The sequence below is a fragment of the Anolis carolinensis genome, chromosome X, assembly GCF_035594765.1.
Source record: "Anolis carolinensis isolate JA03-04 chromosome X, rAnoCar3.1.pri, whole genome shotgun sequence".
In the NCBI taxonomy this organism is placed as follows: domain Eukaryota; kingdom Metazoa; phylum Chordata; class Lepidosauria; order Squamata; family Dactyloidae; genus Anolis; species Anolis carolinensis.
The window spans coordinates 10,492,732-10,512,455 of NC_085847.1; the positions used below are offsets into that span (position 1 = coordinate 10,492,732).

Genomic DNA, 19,724 nt, shown 5'->3' on the forward strand with positions numbered 1-19,724 from the left:
AATGGCGACTATGTTGAGAAGTGGTATTTGAGTGTGGCTTTCAACTGCATATGGTAAATGTTTTCTCCTATACTTTGTTCATTTTTAATTCCAAAACATAATCTACTTTCTGGATAATGTAGCGTTTTGGCAACGATGCGCAGCTGCGGAAAGGGGTGACTGGCTAGTTGAGGTCGCAAGCGGCAGTGTTTTGTGGGGAAGGAGTTGCCAAGCTCATTCATCGCTATGATAAGGGCCTAGATTTGAATGGGGACTATGTTGAGAAGTGGTATTTGGGTGTGGCTTTCAACTGCATATGGTAAGTGTTTTCTCCTATACTTTGTTCATTTTTAATTCCAAAATGTAATCTAACCCTTGTAATATTCTTTTAGAGTTTATTGAAAAACTGTGAAACAGCGGATCGCAAAAAGCGAACCGCGAAGTAGTGAGGGAACACTGTATATGTTCTGTGATCTGCCCTGAGTCCCCTTCAGAGTGAGAAAGGCGGAATATAAATACTGTAAATAAACAAGTAAATAACTGACTTTGTGTATAAATCAAGGGCAGATTTTGGGGGCACAATTGTGGATTTTGATACGACCCACGGATAAGTCGAGGGTCATTCCATGGAGAAGGGAAAGTCGCATCTCTGGGCCTACTGGCGTGCAATATTTGTGAAAGACTCTTTCACAACTGAATAATCTCTGGTTCCAAGTGAAAGAATAGTAAAGTTACAATACAAACTTTAGGGTTCAAATTGCCAAGTTCCTCCTATAGGCAAGCAGTTTACATCCCTGCTCCAAGCAGATGTGAATTAATTAATTCCCACACACTCCCAATGTACAAAGGGGAGCACAATTATTTCATGCAAATGGATAATTAGCAGGCAAAAACATTAAGCGGCATTTTCCTGCTTGTTTCCCTAATGACTCTATAGGCTTCGTGTATTTATTAGTATACACACACAAAATCCGCTCCTCCCTTTAATTTAATCCCAGGCAGGAAAAACGATGCCTTCAAAAAGTGATTGAGTTACGTCTTCAACCCGGCTCCCTGAAGAGTCAACAATTCCACTATAGATCCTCGAAGCATAATTTGTACCTATCCGAAACTCCCAAAGCAAATCATTCCTTAACATTTAAGAGCTGATTCCCTGGATACCTCTATGTCCGAGCTGCCACATATACATCAACAAGATCAACAAATCTATACATTACTTTCCCCCACAACGTCTGCTTGAAAACAGTGATTTATAGTGATTTATAGCAGCTGGTTACTAGCCAGCTGCGCCACAGCCCGGCCCCTGCTTTTCCTTTCCTTATCACTAAGCCACTGAGAAAACCTAGTCTGTATTTATCTTTATTCAACATTTTGTCTCCGGAGTTCAAGGTGACTTGACCTGGAAAAACATTTGCCTCCCACATCCCGTTCAGACTGCAACTCCATCAGAGTCTCATGAGAACTGATACCACTTTCTCCAGTAGCCTGGCAACTGCCATGAGAATCCATAACAACTCACTCCAAGCCACTTCCATCCTCCCCTGGCCTCCCAGTCTCCATCCCAGCATCCCCTTCTTCATCCTCTGAACACTCAGACTGTGACCAGGCTACAACACGCAGGCCCCATCTACACTGCCATTTAATGCAGGTTGAAACTAGAAACATGATTATGCCATTGTCGTAGTACTTGTTTACTTCTAAAGTTGGAATTTTAAGCAGTGTGTTAGAGACATAAGAGACAGAGTACATATGAGTGCCAAACCTTGTTTTGGAGTGCTCACCGCAACAACAATTTCCTTTTAGAAGCTCCATAGGTTTGTTGTGTCAGCATGGTTTGTTTATTATAGAGGGAAATGTTAGATCAAATGTTTGCTGTTGGATTGTGTGTCTGTGTTCCAGCAAGCTTTCCAGCAGCAGAGGAGTTAATAATAATAATAATATAATAATAATAATAATAATAATAATAATAATAATAATAATAATAATAATAATTTTATTTTTATACCCCGCCCCATCTCCCCAAAGGGACTCGGGGTGGTTAACATGGGGCCAAGCCCAGGTCGCAAACAATATAAAAACATAACAATAAAACAATCAATCAACAATAAAAACAAGTCATAAGTCAAGAACCAGTAAATATACTATGATAAAATCCTGGGTCGGCTCTAAAAAAGAACTGGGCCAAAAAAGTGCAATTAACTGCAAGCCAGCCCTGATTGATGGCTTGCAGGGCCAATGGGTCAAGACTTCCGTTTCAACTGCACGAATGAAACATTCGTCATAGACTGTTCTGATAACGGACTTGTTCTGATAACGGACTCTCGGCTGTGCTGAACAGACGTGCCATGCTTTTCCATTTGTGGGGAACATGTGTTCTGAGAGTTATGGTGATTGGAGTTTTAAATAACCTTGTATATAAATAAAGCCTAGGACCGCTGGGATCAGCAGATAATCTACAGCTGTGGTGTCGGTTTGTCAGTGCTACTGTGCAGAAGCACATGTGGAAGGTGAGACTCATCAACAAGTCAGGGCGAAGGTCGGAGCTCATCTCTCCCCTGCTCCTGCCCTGACATGTTGCAGGCATGCTAATGATCTCTCCGACTCTCCTTTCAAATGTGTGTATTTGTGATTACATATATTTCTCTTTTTGTTCTAATTATGTCGCAGGACACAGAAATCCTCAACACTGCAATCCTCACAGGGAAGACGGTAGCTGTTCCCATCAAGGTGGTTTCAATTGAAGAAAACGGTGCGGTGACCGATATCTCAGAATCAGTGGAATGCAAATCTTCTGCTGAGGATGTCATCAAAGTAAGTGACAGGAGGATCATTAGGAGACTTGTACTGCGTGTCTTCTGGAAGTTGAAGTTGCTCCTTGAGCTACCCATAGGCCAGGGTTTAGTTAGGAATCTCTGACTGTCCAGATATCGAAGGTGGGGAGCAACCAGATATTGATGAACGATTACAGTAAGTCCTCCCCTGTAAAAAGAAAAAAAAATGCAAATAAAAATGTTTCTTTTTACCCAAGAGAATACCTCTCCAGGAATTTCTAGGTTGTCCAGAGAAGTTGGAAGTTGTCCATAGAGTTGTCCTGGAGGACCTTGAGATTACTAGAGAGACAACTTCCATTGGAAGTTATCCATAGAGTTGTCCTGGAGGACGCTGAGATTTCTAGAGAGACATATTTCTGGAGAGACAATGTCTATTGGGAGTTATCCATAGAGTTCCCCTGGAAGTCCTTGAGATTTCTAGAGAGACAACTTCCATTGGAAGTTATCCATAGAGTTGTCCTGGAGGATCTTGAGATTTCTAGAGAGACATATTACTGGAGAGACAACTTCCATTGAAAGTTATCCATAGAGTTGTCCTGGAGGACCTTGAGATTTCTAGAGAGACATATTTCTGGAGAGACAACGTCCATTGGAAGTTATCCATAGAGTTGTCCTGGAAGTCCTTGAGATTTCTAGAGAGACAACTTCCATTGGAAGTAATCCATAGAGTTGTCCTGGAGGACCTTGATATTTCTAGAGAGACATATTTCTGGAGAGACAACGTCCATTGGAAGTTATCCATAGAGTTGTTCTGGAAGTCCTTGAGATTTCTAGAGAGACAACTTCCATTGGAAGTTATCCATAGAGTTGTCCTGGAGGACCCTGAGAATTCTAGAGAGACATATTTCTGGAGAGATAACGTCCATTGGAAGTTATCCATAGAGTTGTCCTGGAAGTCCTTGAGATTTCTAGAGAGACAACTTCCATTGGAAGTTATCCATAGAGTTGTCCTGGAGGACCCTGAGAATTCTAGAGAGACATATTTCTGGAGAGATAACGTCCATTGGAAGTTATCCATAGAGTTGTCCTGGAGGACCCTGAGATTTCTAGAGAGACCTATTTCTGGAGAGACAACGTCCATTGAAAGTTATCGAAAACATTTAACTGATGCCTCAATTAATGTAATATTTGGTATCTATTTTTAGTTCTGAAATTTCCCACCCTCGGCTTATACTTGAGTCAATGTTTTCCCAGTTTTTTTGCGGTAAAATTAGATACCTCGGCTTATATTCGGGTCGGCTTATATTCAAGTATATACGGTATTTGATTGAGAACGTTGGTAATATCAACACCCTCCCTTCAGTGATGTCTGCTACACACTTTAATATGTAACTGATGTTCCTGCTTGATCCGCCCGCTCTTCCCCGTCCCCTCCGATTCCGCTTCTGACAGCACCGTAGCTCCTTTGCGCCTGGATTTACGCTCATCTTCGTAAACTATAAATGCGCTAGACCTTCAAATGATGGTTCTAACCTTTAAAAAGTGGACCAAAAATATATTTACGGCAGCACTAAAGCATGACTAACGTCCAAATCCTGCTTAGGATTTTTACCTCCTGAGGCTCCAAAAGCATGTTCTGGGATTGCAAACTTTGTAGAGAACCAAAATATCCCAGAATAGCCACTCTTCATGTCACACGATATATTGAAAACATTGACTACAAAAATGGCTTGGATAATCCAGAAACTTGGATAAGCGAGGCTTGGATAAGTGAGACTCTACTGCACATTAATTGAGGCATCAATAGTTTAAATGTTTTTGAATCTTTACATCAAACTGTAATTTAAGATCTGACTGTTCAACTCTGATCAAATCATTACAGTTGAGTCTCACTTATCCAACATTCTGGATTATCCAACGCATTTTTGTAGTCAATGTTTTCAATATATCGTGATATTTTGGTTCTAAATTCATAAATACAGTAATTACTACATAGCATTAATGTGCAATGAACTACTTTTTCTGTCAAATTTGTTGTATAATATGATGTTTTGGTGCTTAATTTGTAAAATCATAACCTATTTTGATGTTTAATAGGTTTTTTCTTAATCTCTCCTTATTATCCAACATATTCGCTTATCCAACGTTCTGCCGGCCAGTTTATGTTGGATAAGTGAGACTCTGCTGTATTTTCATCTTCTTCAATGTCAATGTGCTTATGTACCCTTTTAATAATCATCGAGTGAAATAATAAATGTAATAATAATAATAAGAATAAATGCAGTAACATAATACATGTAATAATAAATAGAGTAAAATAATAAATGTACAGTAGAGTCTCACTTATCCAAGCTAAATGGGCCGGCAGAAGCTTGGATAAACGAATATCTTGGATAATAAGGAGGGATTAAGGAAAAGCCTATTAAGCATCAAATTAGGTTATGATTTTACAAATTAAGCACCAAAACATCATGTTTTACAACAAATTTGATAGAAAAAGCAGTTCAATACACAGCAATGTTATGTTGTAATTACTGTATTTACGAATTTAGCACCAAAATATCACGATATATTGAAAACATTGACTACAAAAATGCTAGACTTGGATAAGTGAGACTCTACTGTATTAATAATAATAAAAATAGAGTAAAATTGTTGTAAAAGTAACAACAATAATAGAGTAAAATAATAAATGTAATAATAATAAGTAATAGAGTAAAATAATAAATGTAACAATACCAATAATAATAGAGAAAAATAATAAATATACCATATATACTTGAGTATAAGCCGACCTGAATATAAGCCCACCCAGTATAAGCCGAGGAGGGTTTTTTTTTCAGTCCTAAAAAAGGGCTGAAAAGCTAGGCTTATACTCGAGTATATAGAGTAACTTAATTTACGACACCATAAAAACTGCCAGCAGCGTGCGGAAAGGAACGAGGAAGTACTACCCTCAAAGGACTCGGTGTCACAAGCTGCTGAGGATTCACAAGCTGCTGCGCTTTTCTTGTTTTATTTTTATTTTTATTTTTTAAATGTCCATATTTATATAAAAAAGGGAAAAAAATCCGAACAAATGTCGATATAAAAATGCACAAGTACTTGGCAAAGAAACACACCGAAAAGCAAGGCTTATAAGCTAGGCTTACACTCGAGTATATACAGTAACTTAATTTACGACACCATAAAAACTGCCAGCAGCGTGCAGAAAGGAACGAGGAAGTACTACCATCAAAGGACTCGGTGTCACAAGCTGCTGACGATTGACAAGCTGCTGCGCTTTTCTTGTTTTATTTTTATTTTTTTTAAATGTCCATATATATATATATATATACACACATATATATCTGAACAAATGGCGATATAAAAATGCAAAAGTACTTGGCAAAGAAACACATCAAAAAGCAAGGCTTATAAGCTAGGTTTATACTCGAATATATACAGTATACTGTATGTGTGTGTGTGTGTGTGTATATATATATATATTTATTTACGACACCATAAAAACTGCCAGCAACGTGCGGAAAGGAATGAGGAAGTACTACCTTCAAAGGACTCGGTGTCACAAGCTGCTGAGGATTCACAAGCTGCTGCACTTTTCTTAACTTCGTAGACACATAAACCCATCCTAGGACATGTCCCTAACTGCTAGTTGTGTAGTGACTTGTGTAATGGTGTAACCTACAGTAATTGTACAAGTGTCTGCAAATGCTGAACAAGCTGCCTGCCATCAGATTGGATGGGAATTCGGTGACAATGTCACCGAGATTGAAGCTGCCTGTTGGGTTTTGTTGTTGATTTCTGCCAACATGCCGCTGCTGGTTCTTAATAATGCAGAAACTTCTCATCCGCCCTCACCGCTGCCCCATTGCGGGCCACTTGCCGCATGATTAACATATTGCAAGATTTCCTCCGACATTTATGACACCTTTAGGAATCACTATGACAACGACTTTATCACACCAAGCCACTTCATCCTGTCCCCATCTTTCTTAATGATTTATATCTTTGGGAGAGGATCTCTGTCTCTCTCTTTTCAAAAACAATCCCTCCCACTTGCGCTCGGCATCGTAATAAATGAGAAAACTCAATGGTCTGTAAATTACAACATTGATTAAAGGAGCGATTGCTGATATAACTCTTGAATTGGCGATGCTAATGCGTGCTTGTATTTCGAGACGGTGTTTACATGCAAATGATAAATCCACAATGGAATTTGTGCGAGAGCGGAGAGAAAGGGTGGAGGGAAAATGGCTTGATACGTCAAACAAATGATAAATGCTGATAATAGCTCATTGTGAAGTAAACTATTTTCACCTGCCTTTGTCTCCTCCAAATCAAATGGATGACGCAAATTGATGTAGCTCAGTAACTACTAAGTTGTATCACTTTTCTTCACCTTTTCATTTGGAGAATGGAAAATCAGGTGAAAATTATTTCTTTCGCAAAGGAGTGACTTTTGTATGAGGAAGTCCCACATTTGAATCTCGCCTCTCCTAGCTTCAGTAATAATAATAATAATGAAACTGACGAAACCATTGATCATATCCTCAGCTGCTGTAAGAAAATTGCACAGACAGACTACAAACAGAGGCACAACTATGTGGCGCAAATGATTAACTGTGCTGGCTACAGGCAGTTCCTGAGCACAATCCAAAGAGACTAGAGAGCTCTAAACAGGAGCATGCTATAGGTCAGGCCTGTACAACTTGCAGCCCTGTTTTGTCCAATGGTCAAAAATACTGGGATTTGGAGGCCAAAACAGCTGGAGGATAGCAGGTTGTGCAGGCCTGTTCTAGGTGGATGGAATCTAAGTTCTTTAACTGTTGTGTGTGCGCCTTCAAGATGCTCAATATAATAATAATAATAATAATAATAATAATAATAATAATAATAATAATAATATATTAAATTGAGCATCTTGAAGGCGCACACACCTGCACAGTCTTCCTTGCAGACTGTGCAAGGAAGCTGACGAAGCCATTAATCATATCCTCAGCTGCTGTAAGAAAATCGCAGACAGACTACAAACAGAGGCACAATTATGTGGCCCAAATGATTCATTGGAACTTCTGCCTCAAGTCCCACCTCCCAGCAGCAAAGAACTGGTGGGATCACAAACCTGCAAAAGTATTGGAAATTGAGCACGCAAAGATACTGTGGGACTTCCGAATCCAGACTGACAAAATTCTGGAACACAACACACCAGACATCACAGTTGTGGAAAAGAACAAGGTTTGGATCATTGATGCCGCCATCCCAGGTGACAGTCGCATTGACGAAAAACAACAGGAAAAACTCAGCCGCTATCAGGACCTCAAGATTGAACTGCAAAGACTCTGGCAGAAACCAGTGCAGGTGGTCCCAGTGGTGATCGGCACACTGGATGCCATGCCAAAAGATCTCAGCCGGCATTTGGAAACAATATACATTGACAAAATCACGATCTGCCAACTGCAAAAGGCCACCCGACTGGGATCTGCACGCATCATCCGAAAATACATCACACAGTCCTAGACACTTGGGAAGTGTTCGACTTGTGATTTTGTGATATGAAATCCAGCATATCTATCTTGTTTGCTGTGTCATAATAAAATAATAATAATAATAATAATAATAATAATAATAATAATAATAATAATAATGCAGACTGTGCAAGGAAACGGACGAAACCATTGATCATCTCCTCAGCTGCTGTAAGAAAATTGCACAGACAGACTACAAACAGAGGCACAACCATGTGGCCCAAATGATTCATTGGAACTTATGCCTCAAGTACCACCTCCCAGCAGCAAAGAACTGGTGGGATCACAAACCTGCAAACGTATTGGAAAATGAACATGCAAAGATACTGTGGGACTTCTGAATCCTGATTGACAAAGTTCTGGAACACAACACACCAGACATCACAGTTGTGGAGAAGAAAAAGGTTTGGATCATTGATGTCGCCATCCCAGGTGACAGTCGCATTGACGAAAAACAACAGGAAAAACTCAGCCGCTATCAGGACCTCAAGATTGAACTTCAAAGACTCTGGCAGAAACCAGTACAGGTGGTCCCGGTGGTGATCGGCACACTGGATGCCATGCCAAAAGATCTCAGCCGGCATTTGGAAACAATAGACATTGACAAAATTACGATCTACCACTTGCAAAAGGCCACCCGAATGGAATCTGCGCACATCATCCGAAAATACATCACACAGTCCTAGACACTTGGGAAGTGTCCGACTTGTGATTTGGTGATATGAAATCCAGCATATCTATCTTGTTTGCTGTGTCATAAATAATAATAATAATAATAATAATAATAATAATAATAATAATAATAATAATAATAATACTTTATTTAAACCTTAAAGCCTATTAAACATCCAATTAGGTTATGATTTTACAAATTAAGCACCAAAACATTATGTTATACAACAAATTTGACAGAAAAAGTAGTTCAATACGCAGTAATGCTACGTAGTAATTACTGTATTTAGGAATTTAGCACCAAAATATCACGATGTTTTGAAATCATTGACTACAAAAATGCGTTGGATAATCCAGAACGTTGGATAAGTGAGTGTTGGATAAGTGAGACTCTACTGCATACGGTATGTATCGGTGTCATTCTGAAATGCTGCCTTTTCCTTTCCTTTTAGGTTTCTGACCGATGTGACTATGTTTTTGTGAATGGTAAGGAAATGAAAGGCAAGGTGAATACCTTGGTGAACTTCACCTATCAATATCTGAGTGCTGCTCTGCAGGTGACAGTTTGGGTGCCACGTCTACCTCTGCAAATTGAAGTTTCGGATACCGAACTCAGCCAAATAAAAGGCTGGAGAGTTCCCATCGTCTCTAACAAGAGGTAGGTCTTTTTTTCTTGCTTGAATCAAACTATCCTATGGGATTTGGACCTGAGACTTTCTACACGCAAAGCGTTTCTTAGAAAACAGTGACTCTCCATATTTGAGGTGTTTGCACACATGCGGCTTTGCAGCCTGCCTGCTGGGTGTTAATATTAATGTCATTGCAAATTATACTCTTTCAGACCGACTCGGGACAGTGATGATGATGAGGAAGATGAGCGGAAGGGAAGAGGCTGTACCCTCCAGTACCAGCATGCCATGGTGCGTGTTCTCACTCAGTTTGTGGCGGAGGATTCCACCCCATGGGGACAACTCACCTATTTGCTGGGCTCTGATTGGCACTTCGACATCACAGATTTGGTGACAGACTTCATGAAGCTTGAGGAGCCGCATGTGGCCCAGCTACAGGGAGGCAAAGTTCTGGTTGGACAAGAAGTTGGCATGACAATGGTCCAGGTCAGTCATTTATTTTATTTTATTTATTCACAGTATTTATATTCCGCCCTTCTCATCCCGAAGAGGACTCAGGGCAGATCACACTGTATATACTGTACATATAAGGCAAACATTCAATGCCATATACACATAGAACAAAGACAGAGACAGACACAGAGGCAATTTAACCTTCTCCCGAGGGGATGTTTGATTCCGGCCACAGGGGGGAGCAGCTGCTTCATCATCCACTGCGACGGCACTTCCTCATTCCAGTGGCGGCTGGATGATTTTTATGGAGTTGTAAATTAGTTAAATTTGCGAGATTCTATTTAACCACCTGACAATAGCAGCCAGAATAACATATGCAAAGAAGTGGAGATCAAAAGAAATATCGAAAAGAGAAGAATGGCAAAATAAAGTCTTAGAAATAATGAATATGGATAAATTAACTTACTGGCTGTCTCCGAACCAAGGACTACCGAAAAAACAAACGAACTGGGACACGGTAAAATAATATTTTAATCAACTTAAAATGGAGCTTATAATTTGAAATGATAAGAACAAGAAAATATTAGAGACAAAGGGGAAGAAGACGGTTTGGACTATAAAATACTAAAATACAGAAAGTCACAGTACAAACACCAAGGAATAGATGGAAGTCAACCCCTCCCACATACCTTTTTTTTTTCTCCTTGTTCTTTCTTTCATTTTTTTTCTTCTTTTTTTTCTTTCTTTCTCTCCACCCATATTGTTCTCCCACTTTCCATGTATTTTTTATTTTTATTTTTAAATTTACTATTAAATTTTTATTTTAAAAATTTACCAGAAAAAAAAATTAGTTAAATTTGCCTCCCCACTTTATAAGTGGTACCTTAATTTCCTACTTCAAATCAAATCACGTTTTATTGATTAGCCTATCGGCCGTGTCAAAACATTTAACACATAGACATACATACAACATACAACCCGCGGTAAAAAAAGAAGTTAAAATAAACAAGCTGTTGACAAGATCCCGTTCAGGTCAAATATCTGCATCACCTCCACAGTTTACCCCAATTGATTCTAAATATGCAATTGTCAGCTGTATTGCTTTGAATAGGAAAAGGGCTGTTTTGTGTGTTATTTTAGGATTCTGGCCGGCCAACAAAAATGAAAGTTTAATTTCCTACTTGATAGATGCAACTATCTTTCGGGTTGCTAGGTCAGCAACGAGCAGGGGCTATTTTTTATTTTTAATTGTTGGGTGCTCACCCCGTCACAGGCTGGCCTCGAACTCATGACCTCTTAGTAAAGGTAAAGGTTTCCCCTGACGTTAAGTCTAGTCATGTCTGACTCTGGGGGTTGATGCTCATCTCCATTTCTAAGCCGAAGAGCCGGCGTTGTCCGTAGACACCTCCAAGGTCATGTGGCCACTGGCATGACTGCATGCAGCGCTGTTACCTTCCCACTGGAGCAGTACCTATTGATCTACTCACATTGGCATGTTTTCAAACCTCTTGGTCAGAGTGATTTATTGCAGCTGGCTGCACACCAGCCTGCGCCACAGCCCAGCCCAGTCATTGACATAACATCATAGCATTGAATAGCATCTGGAAAATTAGATGAAAATGTGTACCCTTCTTGTAACCTGCTTCTCTATTGATGCTTTGGTGGCTTCTTCCAAAGGTTCTATCTCCGCTGTCTGACTCCATCTTGGCCGAGAAGACCGTGACAGTGCTGGATGACAAAGTGACCATCACAGATATGGGAATCCAGCTTGTAGCAGGATTGTCGCTCTTTCTACAACCCAGTGCAGCAAGCCATCAGGCTATCATGACTACAACTGTCGCCCAAGAATTGCTCCATACTCCCAAACAGGTAGAGTATGACCAGAACCTTGCCAAGTCCTCGCTGTTTTGTCCGTTCTCCAGAGCTGACTTCGTGAATCTGAGCTGTGTTTACATTCTGGTATCCTAATCCTACTGCAAGTTAGATTATCTATTTTACTATGTGTATTACATACACTAAATTGTGTATATACTGGAAAAAAATAATTAAAATTTTTGTTATTATTGTTATAATAAGATATAAAATATTATATTTTATTGTTATAATCTATATATATAAAAGAGTGATGGCATCACGGCGACCCACAAAACAATAAAACTACAGGCCCCCCAACCTCGAAATTTGACAACTCAACCCATCATCCACGCCTCTAGGTTGACACAACAAAAAGAAAAGAAAAATAAAGTCCTAATTAGAGAGAGAGGAATAATTGCTTTTATCCAATTGCTGCCAGTTAGAAGGCTAAGCTCCTCCAACTTGGTCTCCTAGCAACCCAATAAAAATAATAAAAAACACTAAAAAATTAATACAATAAAATACTATAATAACAGAAAATAACTAAAAATAATACAAGAAAATAATAAAATATAATAAATAAAAAGATAACTTACAATAAAATTAATAAAAAAATACAAATAACGTCAAATAAAAATTACACAACAATTTTTAACCAATACCACCACCACTTTGCCACAGCAACGCATGGCCGGGCACAGCTAGTACAGTATAAAATATAAAACATATGGTTAAAATCCGTTCATCCAATATCCTCGTGCTTTATCCATACATCAGTCTGGGTCGTCTTTGTCGTTTATTCGTTAAAAGCCTGAGCACATAGCCATGTTTTTAAGGCTTTTCTATTTTAAGTTGTTTTCATATCAATATTTTTTTTATTCTTTATCATGAGATATTCATTTACTTGTTTCCGGTTGGTTTCCTTTATTTTCATTCCTTTATTCTTAGTCATGAGAAAGGTGAGCACCCGTAAAGCGAGACTTTAATAGTACTCATTAGACATGTCCAAAAAATCGTTTTGAATCGTATATCGGAATTATTTCGGATTGTTCTCGCTTTTTGATACGCATTCCGAGACATTGTCTCACAGCGCAACCAGCAATGTAATTCGAACCATTGTTGGCCCATTCTCTAATTGTCTGTAGCGATTGCGCATGCGCGTCCGCCATTTTAGAAACATTTAGAATCATTACGAATTTTCGGAAATATCTGAAATTTTTGGGTGAAAAAATTGGAAATACTTTCTATATCAAAGCGCCAGTGCCCCCTACTTTAGAAATGAGAATTGAAACATTTTTTTCATCGATCGGACATGCCTAGTACTCATTATACTGATTTAAAAATAAACAAACAATAAATATTGGCCCGTACACAGTGTAAATAATGATGACTTCCATGTCCATAGGGCAGGATTTGATCTGAACTTTAAAGGGAGCTCTCAGAGGTGAGGCTATTCGGGGAGTAGGTTTCAGCACCTTGGAGAGCTCCTTTGAAGACTACAGCTTGGCGTGGATTTTTGTCCCATTGACACCAACTGCAAAGTTTAATCAGTAGCTTGTTGTGTTACTTCAAATGCTGCTCATTATTTTCCCATCACCATTTTTTCCTTTTAAAAACCCAGGATTGCTGAAAACTTGAGAAATCCACATCAAAATGCCTTTGAAAATGACCCTCGGAAAGTCACAGTCAAAAGGAATGAGAAAATGTTGCTAATTGCATCAGTAGGGTAACTTCACTCCTCTTCAGCACATTCCTTTTGGACTGTGACTTCATTTCACCCTTATTTCCTCTTCAGGGAACTCATTACAAGTCGCTATATTACTTATCACTCATTAGTCTGGAGCAGGGGTCCCCAAACTTTTTAAACAGGGGGCCAGTTCACAATTCTTCAGACCGTTGGAGGGCCGGACTACAGTTGGCCACCGAGCAATAATAATAATAATAACAACAACAACAATAATAAAAAAGAGACCCCTTGGGCCATTGAGTCCAACCCCCTTCTGCCTTTGTGCACCAAAAGCACAAGCAAAGCACTCCTGACAGATGGCCACCCAGCCTCAATGTTAATAATAATAATAATAATAATAATAATAATAATAATAATAATAAAGAGGGTTTGAAGAGACCCCTTGGGCCATTGAGTCCAACCCCCTTCTGCCTTTGTGCACCAAAAGCACAAGCAAAGCACTCCTGACAGATGGCCACCCAGCCTCAATGTTAATAATAATAATAATAATAATAATAATAATAATAATAAAGAGGGTTTGAAGAGACCCCTTGGGCCATTGAGTCCAACCCCCTTCTGCCTTTGTGCACCAAAAGCACAAGCAAAGCACTCCTGACAGATGGCCACCCAGCCTCAATGTTAATAATAATAATAATAATAATAATAATAATAATAATAATAATAAAGAGGGTTTGAAGAGACCCCTTGGGCCATTGAGTCCAACCCCCTTCTGCCTTTGTGCACCAAAAGCACAAGCAAAGCACTCCTGACAGATGGCCACCCAGCCTCAATGTTAATAATAATAATAATAATAATAATAATAAAGAGGGTTTGAAGAGACCCCTTGGGCCATTGAGTCCAACCCCCTTCTGCCTTTGTGCACCAAAAGCACAAGCAAAGCACTCCTGACAGATGGCCACCCAGCCACAATGTGAAGAAGAAGAAGAGGAGGAGGAGGAGGAGGAGGAGGAGGAGGAGGAGGAGGAGGAGGAGGAGGAGGAGGAGGAAGAAGAAGAAGAAGAAGAAGAAGAAGAAGAAGAGGAGGAGGAGGAAGAAGAAGAAGAGGAAGAAGAAGAAGAAGAAGAAGAGGAGGAGGAGGAGGAGGAGGAGGAGGAGGAAGAAGAAGAAGAAGAAGAAGAAGAAGAAGAAGAGGAAGAAGAAGAAGAAGAAGAAGAAGAAGAAGAAGAAGAAGAAGAAGAAGAAGAAGAAGAAGAAGAAGAAGAAGAAGAAGGGTTGTAAGAGAAGAAGAGACCCCTTGGGTCATTTAGCCTAACCCCCTTCTGCCCTTGTACCGTGGGGGCCGGATAGATAGCTTCGATGGGCCGCATCCGGCCCCCGGGCCTTAGTTTGGGGACCCCCGGTCTGGAGAATTCCACTTGGTGCTAACATTTGCATTTGAGCTATTGCTTCCAACCTGTGGCATTGGGAGAGAGCGGGAGAAATGTGGCCATTTCTTCCAGAGCAATGCAGTTGACTCTCAGTGTCCTAATATTATCTGGATTGGCTGTTGTGCTTATCAGGTTATTTGCTTGTTAATCATACCGCATATACTCGAGTATAAGCCGACCCGAATATAAGCTGGGAAAACTGGGGAAAACATTGACTCCAGTATAAGCCGAGGGTGGTAAATTTCAGAAATAAAAATAAATACCAATAAAATTACATTAATTGAGGCATCAGTGGGTTAAATGTTTATGAATATTTACATAAAGCTCAAATTTAAGATAAGACTGTCCAACCCTGATCAAATCATTATTCTCATCTTCTTCAATGTAAATGTGCTTATGTATCCTTTTAATAATAATAGAGTAAAATAATACATGTAATAATAATAGTAAAAAAAAACAGGAAAATAATACATGTAATAATAATAGAGTAAAATAATAAAGGCAATAATAATAATAATAAGATCAGAGTGAAATAATAAATTTATTATTATTATTATTAATATTAATAATAATAAAATAGAGTAAAATAAATGTAATAGTAGCAACAATAATAGAGAAAAATAATAAATGTAATAATACCAATAATAATAGAGAAAAATAATAAATGTACCATATATTCTCGAGTATAAGCTGACCCAAATATAATACTTGAGTATATACAGTACTTAATTAAGAGAAAATAAGGGTTCAATCCAGACAGGACAAACCTCTGTGTAGCAAGGATGCGGTCCTAGCTTTCATGGAGATAAGGAGTGCTCCCATCTTAAGACAAATCATATACTGTATATACTCAAGTATAAACCTAGTTTTTCAGCCCTTTTTTTAAGACTGAAAAAGCCCCCCTCGGCTTATACTCGGGTGAGGGTCCTGGTTGGTTTATATTTGGGTCAGCTTATACTCGAGAATATATGGTACATTTATTATTTTTCCCTATTATTATTAGTATTATTACATTTATTATTTTTCTCTATTATTGTTGCTACTATTACATTTATTTTACTCTATTTTTATTATTATTAATACATTTATTATTTCACTCTGATATTACTATTATTGCGTTCATTATTTTACTTTATTTTTATTATTAATAATACATTTATTATTTCACTCTGATATTATTATTATTGTTGCATTTATTATTTTACTCTATTTATTATTACATGTATTATTTTCCTGTTGTTATTATTATTATTACATGTATTATTTTACTCTATTATTGTTATTAAAAGTATGCATAAGCACATTGACATTGAAGAAGATGATAATAATGATTCGATCAGCATCGGACAGCCTTGTCTTAAATTTGAGCTTTATGTAAATATTCAAAAACATTTAACCTACCAATGCTTCAATTAATGTAATTTTATTGGTATCTATTTTTATTTCTGAAATTTACCACCCTCGGCTTATACTGGAGTCAATGTTTTCCCAGGTTTTTTGTGGTAAAATTAGGTGCCTCGGCTTATATTTGGGTCGGCTTATACTCAAGTATATACAGTAATGCTAAGGCTTCCCCATCTGCACAGGGTTCCATACTTTGCACTTTAACAACACAACCGTTCAATGCTAAGGCTTTCCTCCAAATGGAACTGTAGAGAAGAGTCTACTAAACAAGCCAGTTCCTGCCGCAAACCAGTACTGCCATTTGTTGAGGAGTTACGAAGGTGGAGGCATTACTTTTCATTCAACCCTCGTATATAGCCAAGAGATGTGGAATTTCATTTCAAACCTTGTTGTCTCTTACTCATTTCTTTTTTTCTTTTAGGAGGCAGTGGTCAGCTCCTGGATCCAGTTCAGTGATGGCTCTGTGACTCCGTTGGACATTTATGATCCCAAAGACTTTTCGCTTTCTGCTTCCTCACTCGACGAGTCTGTCATTTCCGCCCATCAGACTTCGAATGTGAAATGGCCTGTGATCGCAGCCGAAGGTGAAGGGCAAGGCATCTTGGTTAAAGTCGACATGATGATTTCCGAAACCTGCCAGAAGTCCAAGAGGAAGAGCATCCTAGCTGTAGGCAATGGTAGAATTAAAGTGAAGTTTGGTCAGAATGACGCCAATTCCCACGCCGTTGGTGATTATGATGCCGACGAGATTGAAAACCATGCGAGTGGCCGCAGGCAGAAGTCGCTGGACCAAGAAAGGTATGGCCAGGATGGACAGTACTTTGGGAGTTCTTTAGCGGAGCTTGAAGAAGACACCGAAAGGAAAGTCAGCACCACTGCAAAATCTCTGATCAAAAGCAAAGTCTTGAAAAACAGCCTGGATGGGAAAAAGCTCTCCGATGACGGACAGCTCCAAAACATTCCAATAGACTTCACCAACTTCCCAGCTCAAATTGACCTCCCCAAGAGTAACATGGAGGAGAATGATCTTGTGCAAGCACCACGAGATCTCAGTGACTTAGAGATCGGGATGTATGCCTTGCTAGGAGTCTTCTGTCTTGCCATTCTGGTCTTCTTGATCAATTGTGCCACCTTCACGTTAAAATATCGGCACAAGCAAGTTCCGGTGGAAGGGCAGAACCCGATGAGCCACTCCCACGATTGGGTGTGGCTTGGGAACGAAACGGAGTTGCTGGAGAACCAAGGGAACGCCGCTCTCCAGCAGGATGAGCGCACCACCAACACTGACCGAGGTCTAGGCTTTGAGGAAAGCAACCAACTTCTCAACGGCAACACACTGAAAAGCATCCAGAGCCAAATCCATCGGTCGGCTGACTCGGAGAGCAAGCAGGGAAAAGAGCAAAGGCTTGAGCCCCCTTTGCATTCTCCCACGTCCAAACGAAAGCGTGTTAAATTCACAACGTTCACCACCATTCCTCCCGACGACGGTTGTCCTACCGTCAACTCCATCCTCAACTGCAATGAGGATGACATTAAATGGGTTTGCCAAGATATGGACCTGGGGGAGACAAAAGAGATCAGAAACTACATGGAGAAGCTCAAGGACAAAGCATAGCTCCGAGACTAGGTTTTTATCCGTTCAGAACCACACCTTGATGCCTTCAGTTGTATTGGGACACAAAACATAACATGGATGTGTGTGTGTTGGGGAGGGAACCGAACAGATTTACAAACAAGATACAGGGTTCCAAAATAGGGAGAGCTATCCATGGTAGGTTATTTTTCTTTCCCTTCACATCAGACAAAATGCTCGTGTCTTTGAGTCCAAAGGAATACATTGGACAGTATGATGAACTGGAACAAGGCAAAGTTATGAAATGTATGCTTAGGGTGTTGAAGACTATTAAACAGAAGGTACCAAAAGTATTTTTTAAAAAGAAAATAAATAAATAAGAAAAACACGGGAAACTTCTTTATATTTCTAATAACACGTCGAAAATGCGAAACCAAGACTGTGCGGAGGTACGACTCCGACGGCGGCTTTCTGGTCCTGGAGACGAAGAGAGGGTGTGATGTCTGGAGAAAAGAGTTGGTGTTGTTTGTTCTTTTTCGTGTTTATTTTTTTAAAAGAAATATGTGTCACATGCTGAAAATAGATCTCTCTTCACTCACTCCTCCATCTTCACCACTCTGCCTTTCAGAGGTCGCTTTCGGTGCATGTCATAGGAGAGGGGTTCAACATTCAAAACAAAGAGTATCTTTACAACAGAGTGAGCAAACTCCAGGCTTTTAGGTTGTTTTTTTTTACTGGAACTAAAGATCCAAGAACTGGAACCTGGTATAGATAAATTAAAAAATGTTCTTTGTTTTGAGTATCAACACTGGGTGGATCTATCAGTCTTTCCATACAAAAATCCAGTAGCAGTTGGCGATTCTGATGCCAGTGGAGCGAAATTTAAAATTTTTATTGCTGCTGTTGTGAAACTATTGAGAGTAGAGATCATTCAGGGTTCCGAGACACAAAACACGAAGGTCTACGAGCTCTATTTGTTGCCATTCTCCTCTCCAAACAAAGCCTTGTTTACAGAGGGCTCGCATCTTTTCCATACTCTTACCCGGCTTTGTGACTTCTCGGTTATGACATTGTGCAAATTCATGTCATGCCATATCAGTGAGAAAATATATATATATATATGGGTGAAAGGAAGAGGAGGGTTACTGCCATTGGGGGGTAAGATGAGAAACAAGAGACACAAATGTCCACAACTCAAGTCCGAGACAGATCAAACAACTAGCTAAGATCTCATAGGAACAAGGCTTTGGTCTAGACTTCTGGTTGAGGCTGATTATGGCACAATTTTTTTTAACCAAGTCAAAGATGACCAACGGGTTGCCCTGAAGTAGATAAAAGAAGGGAATTGTCAATGGATCATTTCAAATAGTTTACCACAAGGGGGCAGCCAAGCAAAAATCAGAATAATTCCACATCTTTTTTTTGATTTGCTCCTTATTTACAACAAATCCAGGGAAGCAACTTTCTTTTCTGTCTCCCTGGAATTCCTGCTAAATAGGGACACGCAATGGCTGTCTTTATCATTCCAGTTATTTTTTTAAGGGTTTGAATGGGTTTACTTGGCCCTGTGGTTTCCCCCTTAGTTCCCCTTCTTCCCCCATTTGGCTACTTGGATGCAGTGGAACTTGCCACCCTATAATGTAGATGGACTTTTTAACAATATTTGCCTAGTATGCATTGTAGACTGAAAGAATGTAATATTTATTTATACATGTTATGCAAATTGTAATTAAAATGCTTTACATGG

General features: G+C 39.3%; 1 protein-coding gene across 2 annotated transcripts in view; it reads left to right on the top strand.

Annotated features, from left to right (window-relative positions):
- Window positions 1-19,724, top strand: part of tmem132c (transmembrane protein 132C) — a 155,667-nt gene extending 135,943 nt beyond the window's left edge. For both annotated transcript variants that reach the window (XM_008113645.3, XM_008113644.3), the window contains exons 5-9: window positions 2,647-2,790; window positions 9,403-9,608; window positions 9,792-10,065; window positions 11,710-11,901; window positions 16,826-19,724. In XM_008113645.3, the coding sequence (XP_008111852.2) occupies window positions 2,647-2,790; window positions 9,403-9,608; window positions 9,792-10,065; window positions 11,710-11,901; window positions 16,826-18,019 (2,010 nt within the window). In that variant the 3' untranslated portion in view covers window positions 18,020-19,724. The remainder of the gene's footprint in view (window positions 1-2,646; window positions 2,791-9,402; window positions 9,609-9,791; window positions 10,066-11,709; window positions 11,902-16,825) is intronic.